The sequence below is a fragment of the Rhopilema esculentum genome, chromosome 13 (genome assembly GCF_057945365.1).
Source record: "Rhopilema esculentum isolate cy_ngs chromosome 13, ASM5794536v1, whole genome shotgun sequence".
NCBI lineage: Eukaryota > Metazoa > Cnidaria > Scyphozoa > Rhizostomeae > Rhizostomatidae > Rhopilema > Rhopilema esculentum.
The window spans coordinates 10,935,339-10,956,523 of record NC_142827.1 but is presented as its reverse complement, the minus strand read 5'-3'; the positions used below and the strand labels follow the sequence as shown (position 1 = coordinate 10,956,523).

The following is a 21,185-nucleotide window of genomic DNA, read 5'->3' as shown; positions in this document are numbered from 1 at the left end:
TTGTCAAAGTGGGTTGCAAAGTTCAATGATTGATCTAGATGTACTCCAAGATATTTGTAACTTAAAGTCCCTGCAATCGATGTTCCATTTACTTCAATTTTCATCTCCTTTTTCTCTGTTTTACCTAGTCGTTTAGCTGTGCCAAAGATCATTGATTCTGTTTTTCCCTTTTTCAAGTTTATCAGTAGTTCATTTTCATCGAACCAGGCTTTTAGGTGTCCCAGGTCATTATTTAGCTTGCCTTCAATTTCATCTATGGAACTGCCTGACACAAATATTACTGTATCATCAGCGTATGTTATGATTTTAGAATTCTGTAGAACAGTGTGAGCCGCATGAAAACAAAATTTACCTGCAATACATAATAATAGTTTGATATTTACATACTTATGTCCAATTACTTCCAAAATAAATCTTTTATTTTATAAACAGCGACGTACTTTGCCCCTATCCTAATTTGTTTCTACATGCACAATTTATCAAATAGATATTTACACCTAGTCTCCTGACTGCTTTAAGCGACTTACAAATTGTTTCTTGGGTAGTTGTTACGATCTTTCTCCTCGTATTCGTCGTGCGAGTTGAATGTCTTTAGGCATGATAGTGACGCGCTTTGCATGGATTGCACACAAGTTTGTATCTTCGAAAAGGCCGACAAGATACGCCTCGGATGCTTCTTGAAGTGCCATGCGTACCACAATATCCAAAAACAGGCATTATCATGGTGCGATAGATCTTTTCAGCGCTCGCAGCGTCAATGGAGCTCCTAATGCGTCGAAGCAAATTTAATCTTCCTGTAGCTTTTTTAAAAACCTTGTCAAAGTGGGTTGCAAAGTTCAATGATTGATCTAGATGTACTCCAAGATATTTGTAACTTAAAGTCCCTGCAATCGATGTTCCATTTACTTCAATTTTCATCTCCTTTTTCTCTGTTTTACCTAGTCGTTTAGCTGTGCCAAAGATCATTGATTCTGTTTTTCCCTTTTTCAAGTTTATCAGTAGTTCATTTTCATCGAACCAGGCTTTTAGGTGTCCCAGGTCATTATTTAGCTTGCCTTCAATTTCATCTATGGAACTGCCTGACACAAATATTACTGTATCATCAGCGTATGTTATGATTTTAGAATTCTGTAGAACAGTGTGAGCCGCATTAAAATGCATTATAAACAACAGAGGACCAATAATCGATCCTTGTGGTACTCCACAAAATACTGGCGTGATATCAGAGGCACATCCATTACTTTGAACAAACTGGCTCCGGTTAAACAAGTAGTCAGTGAACCAGTTTAACTCAGTACCATGAATCCCAAAGGAAGGCAGCTTGTTTAGAAGGCTTGAATGACTGACCGTGTCAAAAGCTTTTGATAAAAGGATAGTAGGCGCTAACAACACATCAAGTTCATCAGAAAGTCTCAGACCATCAATTTTATTGGTGTAAATCATAGAAATAAGAAAAATGGAATCAATTATGATTCCTCAATCAAACTTTTGCAATATGCTAATAATTTTGAATTTTATTTTAGTTTTATTTTCTAACTTAGGAATAAACTACCAATGCAAAATAAAGTGCAAAAAGCTCCATCAGGAAAATATGAATTAGACATCAGAAGGCCAGTTATGAGGCTACCTCCCAACATCATCGAGAGCTAGTTGAGTCGTTGTTGTATCGGCGCAAATCGCTCAATCTACCATTAACCTCTAAAGGAAGGGATTTCTAAGGAAAGTTACAAAAATAATCCCTAAATTTCATCGATAACTTATGAACAAGAAAAGCCTCTTTCCCCACAAAAAGCCGATGCACAATTCCTACCTAATGGCATTAAAGAACGTTTATCAGCTTAAAAGATGCCTAAAGGCATGAGAGGTTTTAACGATGCCATAAAAGAAACTCAAAACTGAAATCTATACCGAAAAATAATTTGCCCATAAATGAACAATGAGGGAGGGAGGGTTGGAAAATAAACAGCAAACTTGCATTGAGGCTTCACCGCGCAAGCTGAGACCCACGCTATGACAAAACCTTAAGTACCCATAGATTAACCAAGGGAATGAAAACGCCACGAACCACACATCTTACCCTAGTATAACAAATGAAATCCTCAGGAGACGGAAGACTCCTCGAAATGCAATAAACTAGTAGAGCGGATACAAGAAAAGCGCGAGGAAGCGTGGCACAAGAGACCATTACGAGTAGCAAACAATAGCAATCGCAAGCGAATTAGTTAACGGTCAAAACTTTTGAAAGCCCCTCATGAAACAACTCTGATTAAATTTCATTCAATCATCATGTACAAATCTGATCTTCGGAGCTAAGTGGTTGGATGTTGGCTGAATCTCCAATAAATTGTTTCATTAATTTGTGCCTTTTCGTTGCTTTGACCTACATACTTACAATAATTTTCAATAAATGTGAACAATTTGTCAAAAACTTACACCCCAACAAGTCAACACGATAAACGGATAGATAGCGGTACAAATTGGGTGAAATAAGATGAACACTGATCTCAGGATTTAAAAAATGCCTGAATTTGATTTTTCTGCCTTCTGATAAGATAAATATGAACAAGTTTATGAGGCAAGGACTTTTTGATAAACATGATTTTCTGTTTATGAATTACATTTATAATTTTAGCTCCATGTCCAGAATGACCAAAGTTATTTATTAAAGTAGTTCAAAATATAAGACAAATATGAAATATAAGACCAATGATCTATTCCATAGGTAGCAGGACTGTTCTCATTAGCGTTTAGAGAGACTCTGTATCTGAGATTAATAAAAAATTGATACAACCTTTTCACATATAAATATGTCTGAAACAGGATTTCATAATTTGAAAAATAAAATCGTTTGTTAACTGCTGGTATCTTCGATAATTGTTTCTTGCTATCGGTTTTCAGTTGACAGTTTAACCCCAAATTCCGCGAATGCTAAATACAGTTTCAGAACCTAATCACGAGCGTATATTATTTTTATTATTGTTATTCAATTAAACCTTACCACTGATTGGCACTTTTTATTATTGTTATTCAATTTACCACTGTCGGACTTCAAAATTGATTCTAAGCAATGGTTCCAATTATTCTGATGATCACAAAACAAACTAAAGATATAAGGTCTTCAAGAAGTTTCGCAAGGTTTTAGTTTTAAAGAAAACAACAAATGATAAAGGCAACACAGCACCATGTTTCGCTAATGTCTTATGAAAACAAAATTTACCTGCAATACATAATAATAGTTTGATATTTACATACTTATGTCCAATTACTTCCAAAATAAATCTTTTATTTTATAAACAGCGACGTACTTTGCCCCTATCCTAATTTGTTTCTACATGCACAATTTATCAAATAGATATTTACACCTAGTCTCCTGACTGCTTTAAGCGACTTACAAATTGTTTCTTGGGTAGTTGTTACGATCTTTCTCCTCGTATTCGTCGTGCGAGTTGAATGTCTTTAGGCATGATAGTGACGCGCTTTGCATGGATTGCACACAAGTTTGTATCTTCGAAAAGGCCGACAAGATACGCCTCGGATGCTTCTTGAAGTGCCATCACTGCGGAACTTTGGAATCGTAAATCTGTCTTGAAATCCTGTGCTATTTCACGAATCAGTCTCTGAAATGGCAGTTTTCTTATCAATAGCTCTGTTGATTTCTGGTAACGTCGAATTTCACGAAGAGCCACAGTGCCTGGTCGATATCTGTGTGGCTTTTTCACACCTCCCGTCGCTGGAGCACTCTTTCGAGCAGCCTTTGTAGCTAACTGCTTCCGTGGGGCCTTCCCTCCTGTTGACTTTCGAGCAGTTTGTTTCGTTCTTGCCATTTTGTTACCTATATCAATGAAAAGTATAACTGCTTAAAGCGCGAAGATGCTCTCGAGACCCGAAGAGCAACAAAATGCAACAGCATGGTAAAGCTGAATAAATTTGAGTTTGGCAAGCCCTCAGAACAAAAAAGCGTTTCAAGCAAAAGAGACGAGTTTCTTACCTTCAAAATTATCAAGACTTCTCCAAAGGCGGCAGCAGATGCAGTGTTGCCGCCAGAAAACATCTGCTCTTTTATTGATGCCGATACCACCTCAAGGGACAATTGTGACCTTCATGGTTTGCCTTAAAAGGAATGGACTAGAGAATGCAAACAATCAAACTGGCCATTCTCTATGCGTTTTCACTTAGAAATGGCGTTTGTTTTCTCAACTGAATTTAATCTGAAGCCGTGTGTTCTGCCCTTGAGATTTGAAAATCCGTGATATCAAAATCAGAACACTTTTTTCCAATCATTCATTCAATCCAGCAATTGATGCAGTTCTTTTTATGCTGTTCATGTTTTCAACCTGTGCTGAAAAGGTGTTTTAGTGAAGTAAACAATATGTTCTCTGAAAATGGGTTTTGTACTGAACCAGATACATCACCGAATGCTAATGCTGTGTACGTTTAAATGTGCTCCTGAGACCTTGAAAGCTGCCAGTTACATTTTATCTACTTGTTCTATTTTTGTAATTTATGCATATTTATGCAGGGTTACAATTCATACATTACTACCTGCTTCACAACTGGTTCTGTGAAGAAACCTAATTTTAAGATGAATTTTTTAATATGAATTTGATAAGCTTAATAAATAATTACAACCTGAAGTAAAGAAACGAAGATAAGAACGGATTTAGTTCACGTTAGAGACCATTGTATTACCCAATCTAGATTTGAAGCAGTGGATAGAGGGTGCAAATTTGGTTTCTGTGTCTAGATCGTTCCAAACTTTGGCTGAACGACAGACGAAAGACTTTGTCCCATCATCGTTCAAAATGAACATAGCCTTTTTCTAAGAGAAATTAGCTGCGGGGCAAACCTGTGTTTATATAAACGATAAAAAGCCACTTGGGCTACAGTGGCAATTGCCCCCTAGTAACTATGCTAAAAAAGGCCTCGTTTTGCAGCTTGCAGTGGCGAAGCCAAAGGTCCTGCTTGTCCTCTGGGCAGGAACACAAATTTCCAAAGATAACAATTTTTAAAATATTAAAAATTTATTCATTTTATGAAATCATTATATGCCTGATTCAAAGGCATTTCTTGTCTTATTCTACACTTTTACTTCGTGGCTGTGCCCTTTTTCAATTTTGAGACACAGGGTGACTGGAATGGAATTTCGAGTATCCCGTTCATAAATTGATATCGTCAAAAATTTAGCCCTGTGGTCAGTCCTGCCCAATACTCGTAGGCAGGACTAAACCCTATGTTTGGTCCTGCCCAACAATGGGCAAACGCCTTGTAGCCCTGTTTTTGGTCCTGCCTCACAATAGAAGAAAACAATGGCACTCCTGCCCTTCAAAAATGGCAGGACCTCAGGTCCTGCTCTTTCATGAAGGCAGGACCTAGACTTTTGGAGCCCTATGTTTCGGTATAACTTGTTGATTTCCTGCACCGTGGTCAAAGGTCACAAAGAATTTTCACTCAGGCCATAGGCTTAACTATTTTGATATCATGGATAAAGCTAACTGTAACCGTCATGATTCTGCTGCTGAAGAAGTTTTTGCTGCTAGAAGCTTCGGCCCTACACTGCCGTCACTTGATTTATATAAGAATCGATCGTTTCAAAACAAGTGGTACTTATGGAAATCAAATTGTTTAGGGTCGTTCTGTTGGTCGTATTTACTGTTAAAGTCAAGAATATCACAGACATCGCGAGAAACCTGACATGCATATAGTTTTCTCTCAGACTGCAGAGAGCAAAGGAAGTCATATTCAAAGGCCTAATTATAAACAGTAGAAAAAGTTTGCCGACGCTGCCGAGAGAGAATCTTCGTTTTTTGTACCAGGAAAGTCGAGATCGAGGGGAGATGGAGTGTGCATTAAATTCAATTTCAGCAGTTCGTCCTCCTGCCTTAAACAGGAACTAACATACAATTCAGAGGTCCTGATCAAAAGGACGCTTTGAAAAGGATGAAAAGGAAAACAATGGTAATTACTGGGAGCTTTTGTACTCGGTGACTCAGATTGTATTGTACTGGCAAAATGTCAGGGGTCTCCTCTGATATTCAAAACAAATTGATTCAAGACCCCAACTACCGTGCATCAGACATATCCATGTTGTGACAGAATATTTTTACTTTTTTTAAATAATTTGAATCAATTATGTTTCCAGTATGTATTACAACTGTATATGCCTATCTAGTACAAGCATTTTCTTTTTAGTCAATGATTTCAAAATTTCCAATCAATGAAAACATTTTCAAATGTTACTTATTTTAGAAAGAATTTTTGTGATGCTCTTTTGACAAGGATCCGAATCTTCATCCCCTTCTTTCAAAATGTGGCAGTGAAAAATGTTTCACTGCAATCTTGATTTCAACATATCCAGAAGGTCGTTTCCCCCTTTTCCGAGGGTCTCTAGGGCGTGGCTTCACGTGTATTTCTGGGGGCTACGCTCCCAGACCCCTTTTGGGCAGGACCACCTGTTCTTGGTTAGCTTCGCCACTGGCAGCTTGGCGTCTTCGTTGCGAGCATTTTCATCGCTTAGTTCTGAAAACAAGCATTCAATGCAGGCTGCTCAATATAGCATTGCGTGGACTGGTGCGCAGTCGATATTGGCTTTTACCATAAATGCGCAGATGCACAGACTTTGTTGAGACCGACTTTTTCGACGGTCATGTAGACAAAAACATGATATTTCTAAATGTTGAGTCAAAAACATGTTTTGATCCTACAATTTTTGGACGGTCACAAAGGGGCAAACAATTCTAGTTGGGCGGGCAATGCCCCCACGCCCCCCCCCCCCCCCTTGGCTTCGTGCCTGAGTCAACATTTGTGTCATATGTTTTCGTGTCAAGTATGTCCATGGCTTCACGTATTCCAGAAATTTTTTCCATTTGTTTGCACTCGGAACGCCAAAAAAACCAGAGTGTACGCCGAAGATCTTCGGGCCTTAGTACATGGAATGCACCCTGGCAATCAATTCAGCAGCTTATTGTTATTAAGATCGATGTGCACTCTGAGCCAAAGGTCACCCTTTCTTTCTTTCCCCAACGCATGAATCCTCCCCTCCCAAATCTTTTCTGAGAATCAAAGATTAATGTGACGTTTGCGACGTTGCTACAGAGTGTGCTTATTTATTGTGCATTGGAGTCAGTGTCTACAATATATGGTTCAGTACTGCGACGCTTGCTACGTTGCTACAGCGTGTGCTTATTTATTGTGCATTGGTGTCAGTGTCTACAACATGGGGTTCAGTACTGCGACGCTTGCTACGTTGCTACAGCGTGTGCTTATTTATTGTGCATTGGTGTCAGTGTCTACAACATGGGGTTCAGTACTGCGACGCTTGCTACGTTGCTACAGCGTGTGCTTATTTATTGTGCATTGGAGTCAGTGTCTACAATATATGGTTCAGTACTGCGACGCTTGCTACGTTGCTACAGCGTGTGCTTATTTATTGTGCATTGGAGTCAGTGTCTACAATATATGGTTCAGTACTGCGACGCTTGCTACGTTGCTACAGCGTGTGCTTATTTATTGTGCATTGGAGTCAGTGTCTACAATATATGGTTCAGTACTGCAACGCTTGCTACGTTGCTACAGCGTGTGCTTATTTATTGTGCATTGGTGTCAGTGTCTACAACATGGGGTTCAGTACTGCGACGCTTGCTACGTTGCTACAGCGTGTGCTTATTTATTGTGCATTGGAGTCAGTGTCTACAATATATGGTTCAGTACTGCGACGCTTGCTACGTTGCTACAGCGTGTGCTTATTTATTGTGCATTGGAGTCAGTGTCTACAACATGGGGTTCAGTACTGCGACGCTTGCTACGTTGCTACAGCGTGTGCTTATTTATTGTGCATTGGAGTCAGTGTCTACAATATAGGGTTCAGTACTGCAACGCTTGCTACGTTGCTACAGCGTTTGCTTATTTATTGTGCATTGGTGTCAGTGTCTACAACATGGGGTTCAGTACTGCGACGCTTGCTACGTTGCTACAGAGTGTGCTTATTTATTGTGCATTGGAGTCAGTGTCTACAATATATGGTTCAGTACTGCGACGCTTGCTACGTTGCTACAGCGTGTGCTTATTTATTGTGCATTGGAGTCAGTGTCTACAATATATGGTTCAGTACTGCAACGCTTGCTACGTTGCTACAGCGTGTGCTTATTTATTGTGCATTGGTGTCAGTGTCTACAAATGGGGTTCAGTACTGCGACGCTTGCTACGTTGCTACAGCGTGTGCTTATTTATTGTGCATTGGAGTCAGTGTCTACAATATATGGTTCAGTACTGCGACGCTTGCTACGTTGCTACAGAGTGTGCTTATTTATTGTGCATTGGAGTCAGTGTCTACAATATATGGTTCAGTACTGCGACGCTTGCTACGTTGCTACAGCGTGTGCTTATTTATTGGTCATTGGTAGACAGGGAATTTTGTAGAAAAAACTAAGAAACTGCCTAACCTCAAATTTTATTACACAATCCCACTAAATCAACTATGGAGATTTCAAATTCAAGATGGGCCAAAAAAATTTTACCGGAAGTTACTTGTTTGATGACATTATGGGGGAAGTTTATCTGTTGGAAATATCTGATGGTGATTTGATAACTGAGGTCTTTAATGGCGAGACAAAAGGAACTGTAGGTCAATTTCGATCAGGGTATAGTATCGACATAAATACAGTGAATACTTGGGTTAAAACCTCACACATCCATTCACGGCTTTGGACGGAATTGCGAGAAAGAATAAACCTTCAAACATCTGCAGTTCACAAAGAGTCTACATCAGCAGGAAAGCTGCTTCATGTTAAGCACGTAGAAAAACTTAAAGGACAAGTGACACGCTTTTGGCGCCAAATTTTTTTTTTAACTTAAAGTAAAATGCTCTATGAGAGTGTTGTTGAAATATTTTTCCTTTCTGATTTCATTTTTCTACTTAAAAACCCTTTTCAAATTATGGCGGGAAATGAATCACGTGACACCGTGACGTAGATTGTGATAATTTGTTATTGCTGCTACTGGTATACAGTGCAATATTAACGTTTACAACACGCTTCTAAACGAATTCAGTTCGTCTGGACCTGTCGCGCCGTGTTTCGTAAACTCTCTATCAATGGCAGGGAAATTCCGAGTTATCACAATGTACGTCATAGGGTCACGTGATAAGAACCAAAATCGCGCCCCCCGCGCCCCCTGATTAGAATTTTTTGTTCTAAACCAGAAAAAACTCACTTCTAAATGATGATCTATAAGATAATGAAAAGAAAAGATAGGGTGAAAAGTGTGTCACTTGTCCTTTAAGCAAAACCTGCGAGATTATAACATAGATTAAATGGGTAAAGGACCAGCTCGACATCTTACAACCGGTAAGAAATTAGACCACCGAGTTGTCAAAGACCTTCTGGACGCTCTTGTGCTTGGTAACGAAAAGTATTTTCAGTTTCTGGAAGATCGCTTAGTAAAAGAGGCCGTGAATTTTTTTCAGCCCATAAAGAAGATGAAACTTGAAACAGGATTGTCCAAGAGGGTGAAGCAGCAAAAGAAAGTTTCAATTCTAAAGGAAGATAACCAAACTTTTGGAGATCTGCTATCCAAATCGATCAATATTGAAGAGGCTTTTCAATACCCACTTACCTCTGTGCCCTTGTCTATTTGCAACCCCCGATGGAACTTTACGGCCATAACAGAACCACCTTCGTCGAGCCTACATAATTGCACAGTCAGAGGCAACGACACAAGATTGTCCACAAAATGCCAGATGGTTGATAGATTGGATGGCTGTGAATGGTTCGTGTCCTTGTTAAAGGTCGCTGTTCCTCAAGGCGACCGTAACCCCATTCAAGTAGAGATCATAAACGACACTTATCACAAAGAAAGTGTCAAAAGCGGCACAAGAGCCAAGAGAGGAGATAAAGGACGAAGAGTTCACGTTCAAGGTTTGACCAAGAGATGCTGATAGGCAACGAATGGCTATCCTTTTTTCACAATATTGAGAATAAAGCAGATTTGATAAGAGTTCGTGCTACTTTTTTAAGAGTCAAGAAACAAAGAAGCATATTTCTATCCCGCTACTCTTCACAGACAAAGATGAAACATGGAAAATTACGAAAGAAAGCACAGCACCGTTGTTCAAGTGTAATCACGAAGAAGCGGACACACGCTTAATTCTTCGTGCTTGCTTAGAGGATACAAACGTAGTTATTGTCGCAAAAGCACAGAATTCTTCATTCGTATGGTGTACGCGTACTGTATTGACAGGCCCAATCGGAAATCGTACATGAAGATCGATTATGGCAGATATATCGACATTGAGAAGGTGGTGCAGTTTCTAGGAGAGATCTCAAAGCAACTAGCAATACATGCGCTGACAGGATGTGATACAACATCTTCTTTTTTGGGATTGGGAAGGTCAAGTTGCTCAAAAAAGCTAATCAAAAAGAACAAAAGCTTAATCTTGCTTCAAAATTTTGGTTTAGAAGAAAGTTTATCTGAAAATGCAATTAACGATGTCTCGAAATTTGTGCAAACATCCCTGTACAAAGCGAAGTTGGATGAAAAGCTCGTTCAAGCTAGAGTTCGACTGAACAAGGCACTTAATGTCAAGTCATCGGAAGCCATTCCCCCTGATCCTGACCCTATGCGACAAGGCATCTTACAGTGTATTATCAATTGTACTATTGGCTGCTTTACAACGACAGGATCATAGATGATATTTCTTTGAAAGATTATTGGTGGACTTATAATGCAGAGATTGAGCAAGTAGTTCCAGTATGGTTTGTAGGTATGACACCTTAAACAAAATATATTTGCTAATTTGGGTCTTTCTAATCCTGCATGATAAGCCATAAGCTGGCCCAGGGTTTCCATTTAGAGCTAAATGTTTCCTTATGTACTGCTTATTGCCCTAAGTTATATCATTCGTAAATGCCAATTGGTGATAAGGAACTTGACATAGGAATATTTACATTACGAGTTATTTTTCACCGAAATATCTAAAGTAAAAATAGTCAGTTGAGAGTTGAGCAAACCAATCAGAGACATGTTTGGGGGGACATGCTATCCTTATCGATTTTTCTATAATGTCTACTGTTCAGATCTTAAAGTTTGTTGTAATTTTCTCATAGATAAGGGCTGCAATGTATTTAGAGAATTACCTGCCAGGAATCACTACTAAGATGTAAATAGTTAAAGTGCCTATCTAACCAAATTTTCAATATCGGTGTTAAAACTTTTTTTAAATCCGATGACTATACTTGTGACGAATAACCTTTTGTTTAAATTTTTACGACTTTTTATCTCTTAAAATAAGAGGTTCAAAGTGCTACTTTTTGGAAAAATCGCGCTTCTAAGGGTCTGAGTCGAGGGAGGCGCGTGACGTACATTCCGGGACACCGCTCCCTGGGCGAATAGGCAAAGATGTCTTCCGAATCGGAGTGTGACGACGCCACTTCAGTACAAAGCTCATCAAGCGATTTTGAACAAGAAGTTGAGGGTGCAACTGCAGCTACAGCCAACTTGAATTTAAACGGTAACGAAAGCTATGGGCCATATGCTGATGAACCTCGCGCGAATCAGGATTGGATCAGAAATTATCGTAGGAGAAGAAGGGAGGAAAGTGAGCGGACAGAAATGCTAGCTTTGCGACTAAATGGCACAACCCCAATAGAGCAATGGTAAGGATTTGTCTTTCAAAAATAATATGAATGTAGCTAGTTTCATTCATTCAATTTGTATGAGTGTTTTCATGACTAATAGCCCTTTGTTTGCAACGGATTATTGAAGAAACTTGATATGGGCCTAGAGGCTACGGGCTATCGTAAAGTTACGACACACTTGCAGCAGATCATGTTGTATAATAAATCAGACTGAGGTTAACTATACTGACTAAAAATTCATTAAGCGTGACTTAAAATTCATACAAACCATGGGAGGTACCTCGAATCATTGAATTAGGCCTATGAGGCTTATTAATTTGCAACGTTTTTTGGTGTGAGGATTTATTCTAGTACAAGGCTTTTTACAGGGGTGGCTTATAAAGTATATATTTATTTATATACATATATATATATAATATGAAAGTGGCCATAAAAATATTTTGCAGGAATTAAATTCTTGTAGATCATCATAAATGTTGTGTTGTCGTGAAAATGCTTCGTTTGTTTTTGTTTCTTGTTTATCTGTTTTCTTTATAATTGGCTAAATCATGCATTGCAAAAATAAGCATGTAGGGGTAGCGGTTTTTCACATCCACAGTAGGGGCTGATTGGATGGGGCTTATTTACAGGGGTGCATTTGAAAATATTATTATATGTTTCTGCCTTTTTGTTTGCACTTAAATTGGATACTTTTTGGTGACTGGCAAAGGAAATATCTAAGCTTTGTCATTTCAAGAGATCAATCTCCAGAAATTAAGCTTTGTCAATTTTTTGTTTCCACATCTCAATTGTAAAAAACAAACAAAAAGAAGCAAGGGTAGACACCATTAACACTTTTTCTGTCAGAACCATCATTTTTATAATACTTTATTCCTAACTTTTCACTTTTTCCTATATTTTCATTTTCTTCACTTTTTCCTATACCTTAGGTGCAAGTGTGGTAATTGCAATTTGACTAAACTTGCAAAACCAAAAGAGTGTTGCTGTTGCAGTGATCTTGAGGCTGTCAATGTTTGTCTTTCAGACAAAAGAATTCTGGCAGATCTCAATGATGTACCCAAATGTGTAACTGAGCACCCAGCATTTGAGCCAGTAATTCTTGGAAAATGGTCACTGAGGCAGGCAGCAGATCGATACAGGACAAGAGAAAAAAGCCATTATAAAAACACTGGTGATGAAAATAAGTATGTACAACATTTGTTGGATACTTATTATATTTGCATACTTGTGGACATCAGTTATTATATCACAAACTGAACAAAATTTAAATGTAAGGTTTATCTATTAAATCTATCTTGGCAATTTGTACAGAATTTAGCTTCACAAAGCTTTCTAAACGTTTTCCAATTCAGTACTTATTTATTGTGAATATGTGCATGTAAAGCACAAGAAATCAGTTTGTGTTCATGCAATATTTCTAAAATTGTTGATTTCTGGACATATACTCATAGTTTATTATTTTGAATCTTTTCTAGATTCCTTCGCGCTATCTCTTATAGAGAATTTACAAGGCTGGTGCATGGCAGAATAGGAAACAAAAGAATCCCTCTCCCAGCCTGTGCTTACAACAAAATCAGGCAGAAATTTCCTTCTGAAGAGATGACTGGCTATGAGTCCGATAGTGACTGAGTAGCTCACAATGTTATTTTACATTTTAATCAAAGTTTGTTTTATATGATAAAGGTCTGTAATATCATTCAGACAAAGTAAGCTGCTTCAACACTTTCCGATGATTTTGGGTCAATACAAAATGTAGAATTGAGTTCCTCATAGAGGCAAACTTGAAAGCAAAAAAGCAAACCACTTCTAAGATAGTTTTAGCAAAAAGAAGCTTTTTTGACTCAGCTAAGGGATTTATTTATTGGTTTTTCGGGCATGTCAAAATGTTTTTGTGACCTTTCATTGAGTTATGACAGATAGAACATTGAGGGGGTGCACGTCGATTTTGCTGTTGTTTCCTGCTCACTACTTCATCAACTGAAAAGATAGAAAAAGAACCATTCATATATTTAAAGCCTCCCTTGATTATCATGGTAAAATGGTAAAACTATGGTTCAAATAAAGAAAATTTGGTACCTGATGTTGATGGAGGAACTGGAACAGTAACTGCTGATTTACGGGCAAAATGCTTTTCAATGGCAGCAAACCTATCTTCCTTTTCTATTGCTGAAGACATTGGACAAGGAGCGAGTTTATTTAAATGTTCAACTGTAGCATTCAGGTTGTTAGCAGCTATGGCATCCACCAATGTCTCATAGATATCAGGAACGTAATCTATGTTTGGGAATACAATGTCAGTACTGCACTTATTGTGTTACATATTTTCAATGTTGATTCTTTCTATTGTTTGAGTTTATTCAATATCGCAGACAATTAAACAAATGAATATACTAAATTATATGCTAGTGATCTTCAAATGCCCATACCAAATCTCTGTTTTACTTTGACTTCCTTGACAGTTGCTTCTCCGTTCTTGAATTTTGGGTAGGTGACCTTAACTTGGGGTGTACCAGATCCATCCTGTGTTGTTTGTACATCACGGTGCAAGTTTAAATTGAAGTGAACAATTGCCAAAATATGTCTTAAAAAGAAAGGAATATTTATGCAACAACAATGATCATGCCACTTTTACAATCTTAACAAATTCTTGAAAAGTGATATATGACAAGGATAAAAATATGCTTAATACAACCTACCTAATCAACATTCCTGTATAACTGAAAGCAATCATTTTCGGAGCAAAATGGTTCAATACAGAGTGGAAACCTTCTAATGCACTGGTCTGGGAAAGTGGAGATGCCTGTTTGATCCCATTTTGAAGGCTCTTCTTGGTCAAGGCCTGCCTCAGCTTTTCGTATACAGTTGTATCTGTTCAGTAAAAAAGGTAGCGCATTAAAATAAAATATGTACAGATGTGTCCAATTTTTTTATAATCTAACAGAAAAACAATTTATCAATATAAGTATGCTATCTAAAATACTATAGGAAGATTTTCCAAACAGTCAAAGTATTTTTTTTAGTTTCTCATAGGGAAGAGCCTAGTGTCTGTATTATATTCCTCTAAGAGAAAAGAAGGAACACTAAACAGAAACCATTTTTGACAAGTTTCGGTATAATTTTTCTAGGGAGACCAAACAAGACCAAATCAAACATTTACCTTTTTCTAGCCATTTTCTTTCTTCAATGTCTTCTCCGTGTGCGCAGTGGTCAAAAAGTGGATCTTCAAAACCAGTATGCTCATCCAAAATGTGCCAAAGGAAGGAAACAAATTTTGCCCAGATAATATCTCCATTGCCATCAGGTGTTGATGTGGCACTCCAGTACAAATGCCTTTCACAAGCCTTGATCCATTCAGACAAGTCTCCACAATCTTTGGTATTTGAAATGCTCAGAAGAATCTTTCGAATTTCTGAAAATAAAACAAGAAGATTCCTTAAGTTAGGGTCGCTGAACTACAATTAATATTTTCTTTTGCATTAAGTGGACTAACTGAGGGTTAACTGGGGAGTGAGATTAGCTTTTTTGGCAATGGAATTAAGAATGATCATCAAGCAACTGGAGCTGGAAAAATAAATTCTAGTACTGGGACCATTATTTCAAGGAGTGTTGGACTTTAGTGACCAATCTGCAAATAAGGTAAACAACACCTACTTTTCTTCAAATGCCAAAGATCAAAATAGTGCAATACATCTTTTCGCTCCTCTCTGAAGTATTTAGCGATGGACAAGTGTCTGTCAGAGATGAATGTTGTCACATTAAGTCCATTGTTCTCCAGAAACTGTAAGCTGCGCTTGAAACCCTCAAACTCCATGGCAGTACTACTTCCAATCTCATTGCGCTTTCATTGAGTATAAAAGGTAATAACAATATTGTGAATACAAGAAAACACCAGAAACTAAAACTAGCTTTTAACCTTAAATGTTATTAGGATCTGTGATGTATTTTGTTGTTATCAAAGAGAAAACTGAATCAGTGAATGTATTAGTGATGAAATATAAAAATATACCACAAAATTTAAAATTTGAATTACCTTATACTCACAGAATAGTTTATAGTCATTAAACCATATAGTCAAAGTTTTCTGTGAACACCATTTGTTAGAGTCAAGGAAAAGAAAGATACCTGAACAAGAGAAAAGTGTATGATTTGTGATGTATTGCAGCAGAATAGGCTGTAAGCTCCAAACTTGGCACTATGGCCCATACTGTCATGCCTCCCATCCCCAGAAACCACCAGTTGTTCTCCAGATTCTGTTAATGATGAAATCATTCTATTTTGGGTATTTATCCAGTATTGGTAGACAGCTGGGAAAAGCTTTTCCTAAAAAGTGAAGGAGGGACATTGATTACATCTTGGACCACCTCACTCAAGCAAGTTATTGCATTTTGTTTCTACAGTGATGGTAAATATAAGCAGTGAGCATGTCAAAATGTAAATACTGTTCACCTTTTGATGTTTGAAAAATGTTGATAATGAGATGCAAGCAAGACCCATATGATTAAAGATGTGTGAAACCTTAGTAGCTGAACTACCACCAACAAGTATTGCAAAGGACAAAAGGAGGTTTGCAGCAGGAATCTTTGTGCCAGGAAAAAGGGGTTGACTTTGCCATTTGTTTTCATTTCTTATACAGTCTTCATTCTGACAAACAGTCTTGACCTCAATCATGGTTCCAACTCTCCGCATGGTAATTTTTGGGTCATCTGATTTGCACAGAGAGCAGAATCTGAACAGAAGAAGAAGCTGCGACAAGAAGACAATAAATTTGGGTTCTTTTTTATGATCAGATTTCTCCTCACTGAAAAATGAAACAAAATCAAGTTGAGCTGAAGAGTGGGAAATGGTTACATTGCAACATTGACTCTGATAATTTCAGAACAAAACTACCTTACCTATATAACACAATGTTTAGAGTAGAATTTAATAAATTCCCCCAGACTTTAAGATTTTGAATAATCTTGATGTTTTGCCTTTCAAACTCTTTAAAGGCCTGATTCAAATAAAATTCATATCATTTTATAACCTTATGTCATCATCACTTCCAACTGCTTGCAACTCTGTTTCTTCCTCAATGTCAAAATAGTCCTCTGATTCAGAGATATTGTCCATTGATTCAGCTTCATCTACTGGTGACTCTACATTGGCAAAAGACGCATTAAGATCTGCCTGCATTTCTGACCACTCCAACTTTGATAATATTTCTAAAAATGAAAAATTCCAGTCAATTGTTGAAACAAGGCAACAAAGATTTTCCTAATTTGTTAATGCAAAAAAGGTCTATAATTTTTGCGGATGTATAATATCTTTATCAGAGCGAGTAATTCTATTACTTTTTATCATGGCAGTAGCTTATCAATTATAGTATATCTCACTCAATTCAAATGTTACATTCTGGGGCATTTTGAATGTATTTATATTAGTTTGTCTTAACTTACCATTTTTAGCCTTAATTTCTTCCTTAAGTTTAAGAACTTCAGACTTCTTTGCTATCCACATGTTGCGTGTTCTACGGTGTCTGCTCAAAAGCCATTTACAATTTAGACAACCAGGTGTCTGACTTGCAAAATCCTCCATCTATAAAAATAGGAAAGCTTCATGTAAATACAATAATAATTGTGATTCGCATATATCGCCATTAGGGCTTCTGGTGAAAGCATTTCAGTCTAGAAAGTCACATAAAAAGCAAAGCAAGTCATAATATCATTACACATCAACTCTGGCAATTCATTCAAACATGCATGCATACACACATATATATTTATAGTTCTTTGTTTGCTAACTCAGGTCATGCTAAGGCAAATAAAGAGAGCTAACATGCTAATGCTAGTGCTCTGATGCTGGTAGGATAAATTCTCAACAATAAAATATCCACCTTGGTGCTATTTTCATCCTGTGCTAGATATATTTGACTATCATTTTCTATGTAGTCTTCATCTTGTGTATCATCGTCCTCGTCATCACCATCAAAGTCCTCTTCTTGTTCCTTGTGGGTTTCTTTCATTGCATTTCTAATGAACTGCAAGAGATTCAAATGAAGGATTACTTCAAAACTAGAAGTAATTCAGCAAGGGGGTCACACTAGGGTCTAGAAAGTAGCATGCTGACTTTGCTAATGTTAAGGATTTATTGAACCTTGCCAACGAAATAAATTTATACTCAAGCAGAACATGAATTTAGCAAAATTCTTTGAAGTTTCACAAAATTTGTAGCTGTATCTTTTGCAATACTATCAAAAATTAGGTTCACCCCCCTGGTGGGATGCCAATGGGGGAGGATCTGCCAGATCCTTTTCATATTCACAGATCTCAAAAAAACAATTTTGCAACTGAAACACACTAAGAATAGCTTCAGAGTACTTATGTTAACTTTAAATATTCAACGGACTTCAAATATTGGCATGAACCTAACCCCCACCCCTACCCATTTTGAAAGGTAGCGAGTATGAAATTAAATAAATGAAAAGAGAGAATCTGTCAAACAAACCATTCGATGCTGGCGTGAGGTCCTTGGCCTCTTGACTCCTTTATTTGCAGCACTCTTTCCTCCTTTGGCTGGTGCCGAAGTGCTAGGCCCATCCTGATCTCCGTCTGTTTCGCCCGTCTCCACTTCCATGCTTGTCGCGAATATCGAAGGAACCGCACTTACCCCTAAATCATCTCTAACAAGGCTCCTTTTTAAATTGCTAGTAAAACCTTGAATTGCAAAATTCTGCCTTTCAAAGTCTTCCGGCTTAAAGTGAACGGAGCATACGGAAGAATACTTTGATGGCTGAAAATTCGCTCTTTTGGTCCTAATAAAGTTGACCCACAGCTTTCTTCGGCGACAAGCTGCTGGATTTTCATCCTGCCAATATGGAATTCTATGTAATGAGATGCCCTTTACCTTAGAATTTTCATTGGAGCACCCATAAACGACACACCTGTCCGGCATTTTGCTAATTCGTGTATAGGATAGACCACACTACTGCAATTACCGGGAAGTGTTTACTTTGCGGCTTCCCGGAATGTACGTCACAAGAGCTCGCCCCATGCCTTTTAGCAAAAGCGCGAATTTTTGAAAATTTGGTCCAAAGCCGCGGTTAAAAGACTGCATTTCTCTTGAAGAGGAAAGGATTTTCGAAAAATTAAATCAAAATCATAATCAACTGAGCATTTTGCAACATTTATGATCATATTTAAATTGGGCTAGATAGGCACTTTAAGATCTATTTACTTGGCAGGTTAGAATTACCATATAGGTTCATTCGTCTTGAAGATCAAGTTCTATATCAAAGTCAGAGGACTGTATAATTTCTTATTCGAATTTAAATGCAAGATAAAGTATAAACATCAGCGAATATAATGACATAAACAACCACGAATTATTAATCAGAGAGAAGAATTAACGTCCAGAGAGAAGAAATAACGTAAGAATTTTAACGAAGTCACCTCGGTCCATCAAGGTCTTGGTTTAGTTCTATTCTAAATATTGTTCTTTACGTGAATCGTTCCATCGACCTTCTTTCCTCGTGATTGGCGTTCGCATCTATCGAGAGTTCCTTTTGAGATATAGATCACGTCGTTCTCTTCGAGTTCGTAAGCAAGAAATCTTCTATTCAACTGAATGCAATCGCAACAACAACAACTATATACAAAAGAAAAAGAGAGAGAGAGAGAGAGATAGGAAGGAGAGCTCACAATTTCCTACAATGTATAATATTTTCCAATATTTTATTTAATATCACTTAAAATACTACTATTAACACTTGAATTCGACTACAGTCAAACAAATGTGAGTCCCGACCCTTTCCATGTCCAAATGTATCAATCAGCGCATTCATGTCACTTTTCAAAACTACGTTTGAAAATTTCCTCTCGATGCTAAGTAGTGCCAAATTGCTCAGCCGTTCTTGGCCCATGTTTGATCTGAGATATGTTTTCAGCCGTCGAAGGCCACTGAATGATCTTTCAGCTGAGCAAGATGTTGCTGGAATCGTTGCTAGCAATGATGTTGTTTTATACAGGAATGGCAGTACTTGATGCACACCTTCTTGAAACATCTTCTGGACAAGCATTGCTGCATTATTACCATAAGATTCAGAAGCGCTTTGCTTCTTGTAATTTTCAAAAACCATCTTATCATTTTAAAGGCACTCTTGGTCGATTTGATAATGCAACGATATTGACTCGTAGCTTTCAGTCTTTGGGTTATTTGAAGATACCACGAATGTTCAACCAAATTGCCTAAAGAAAGTCCCATCACTTTCCAGTGTCATTTCTGCCCGACTATTTGCGGAGAATTCTTGAAAATTTGCCCGACTGACATGGTTTTTCGAAAACTGGGGGGGCTGCCGCCCCCAGCCCCCCCGGCCCGTACGCTTATGGCGATGAAGATAGCATTCATGCTGGAATTGAATGTGAGCACGATAATAAAGCTGCTTGTCTGAAACTCCAGCAAGTCTGTCAGATCACGAAATCCATGAAATTGAGATGGAATACATATTTTTTGGAAGTTCAGATGATGAGGAGAATGAAAGCGATGAAGATATGTGACTTCCTTAACAACGAAACTGGAGTTTCTGCAGCAAAAACACACACTTTTAGGAACGCGAGTTTTTGTTGAGCGGCGTTACCTGCTTCTGTGACGACCCTCCGTTGACGGGTAGAACTTCAATGTAGTCTTATTTAACGTGCAGAGAACACGGAGTCAGAGGAGCTTCAGTAAGACGTGTGTTGACTTGAACTGGGGTTATCGTTACTAAATTAAATGAATCTATCTACATACATATATACTAAACTGATTGTTCTAAGTATAATCGAATGACGCCAGGAAAACAATGCATAGGTTGGGAGAGGCAACGTGACGACAGATGATCAATGGAGGGGAAATGCCATGTGGGAATAGCAGTGTTTTGATGCTGATGATCTTCATGGTGATTAATGATGATGATGTCGTAATTGCCTGTTGGGAAATGTCTTACTTGTTAAGTGGAATGTGATGAATAGGCAGAAACGAGTGTATGGCGTAGGATGGAAAATAGGCCAAGGCAGGGTCACTACACACTGATATATTGCATGCACACTTTTTCTATTTTGTTGAAGTAAACATTTGTCACATTGTGTCATTTCACCGAAAGGCTCTGTTTTACGCTAATATAAGCAGGTCTTATATTAACTGGCAAAAAACATCTACTACGGAAACCGTTTACATTTTAAAGATTTTTTGTCTAGTTTTCATGACGTCATCAAAAAGTAACTTCCGGTAAAATTTTTTTGTCCCATCTTGGATTTGAAATCTTCATACTTGATTTAATGGAGGAATGCAGTAAAAGTTGAGATTAAATCATTGGCTGATATTTCAAGAGTTTTATCAATTTTTTGATGACGTCATTAAAAAAGTAACTTCCGGTGAAATTTTGTTTGGCCTATCTTGGATTTGAAATCTCCATACTTGATTTAATGTGGAAATGCAATAAAAGTTGTGGTTAGGCAGTTTGCTAGTTTTTTCTACAACATTTCCCTGATGTGAATGCGTCATGCATTACGTTTAGGTATTTTCTGCAATTGTTCTTTTTAA

The 21,185-nt window shown here is 37.8% G+C and overlaps 3 protein-coding genes and 1 non-coding gene across 4 annotated transcripts; 2 read left to right on the top strand and 2 right to left on the bottom strand.

The window, feature by feature from the left end:
- Positions 1–3,180: 3,180 nt before the first annotated feature.
- LOC135691972 (uncharacterized) lies at positions 3,181–7,363 on the bottom strand. Its single transcript, XR_016144515.1, has 2 exons — positions 3,989–7,363; positions 3,181–3,832 (listed from the first exon to the last, which is right to left on the bottom strand). It is a non-coding gene; the product is annotated as an uncharacterized LOC135691972 (transcript).
- Positions 7,364–8,101: 738 nt separating this feature from the next.
- On the top strand, positions 8,102–21,107 carry LOC148958652 (uncharacterized). The gene is made up of 2 exons (XM_089112140.1): positions 8,102–11,165; positions 18,833–21,107. Exon 1 carries the CDS (start codon positions 9,308–9,310, stop codon positions 9,929–9,931), a length of 624 nt encoding a protein of 207 aa, XP_088968266.1. The 5' UTR covers positions 8,102–9,307; the 3' UTR covers positions 9,932–11,165; positions 18,833–21,107.
- On the top strand, positions 11,392–13,259 carry LOC135695443 (uncharacterized). The gene is made up of 3 exons (XM_065214532.2): positions 11,392–11,648; positions 12,560–12,814; positions 13,106–13,259. Exons 1-3 carry the CDS (start codon positions 11,392–11,394, stop codon positions 13,257–13,259), a joined length of 666 nt encoding a protein of 221 aa, XP_065070604.2.
- On the bottom strand, positions 13,471–18,560 carry LOC135695431 (uncharacterized). Its single transcript, XM_065214520.1, has 12 exons — positions 18,114–18,560; positions 17,503–17,646; positions 17,066–17,204; positions 16,654–16,831; positions 16,077–16,428; positions 15,753–15,950; positions 15,282–15,468; positions 14,788–15,039; positions 14,327–14,498; positions 14,057–14,211; positions 13,707–13,904; positions 13,471–13,607 (listed from the first exon to the last, which is right to left on the bottom strand). The coding sequence occupies exons 1-12, from the start codon at positions 18,558–18,560 to the stop codon at positions 13,489–13,491; spliced, it is 2,541 nt and encodes an 846-aa protein (XP_065070592.1). The 3' UTR covers positions 13,471–13,488.
- Positions 21,108–21,185: the final 78 nt, after the last annotated feature.

Bases quoted from the DNA above. Each gene is read 5' to 3' on its own strand.
- LOC148958652 (XM_089112140.1), top strand. From the start codon at position 9,308: ATGGGTAAAGGACCAGCTCGACATCTTACAACCGGTAAGAAATTAGAC.
- LOC135695443 (XM_065214532.2), top strand. From the start codon at position 11,392: ATGTCTTCCGAATCGGAGTGTGACGACGCCACTTCAGTACAAAGCTCA. The intron at 11,649-12,559 runs GTAAGGATTTGT...CCTATACCTTAG, and splicing joins ACAACCCCAATAGAGCAATG to GTGCAAGTGTGGTAATTGCA. The intron at 12,815-13,105 runs GTATGTACAACA...AATCTTTTCTAG, and splicing joins AACACTGGTGATGAAAATAA to ATTCCTTCGCGCTATCTCTT.
- LOC135695431 (XM_065214520.1), bottom strand. From the start codon at position 18,560: ATGCCGGACAGGTGTGTCGTTTATGGGTGCTCCAATGAAAATTCTAAG. The intron at 14,499-14,787 runs GTAAATGTTTGA...TTTACTGAACAG, and splicing joins AAGAAAATGGCTAGAAAAAG to ATACAACTGTATACGAAAAG. The intron at 14,212-14,326 runs GTAGGTTGTATT...TTTCTTTTTAAG, and splicing joins TATACAGGAATGTTGATTAG to ACATATTTTGGCAATTGTTC.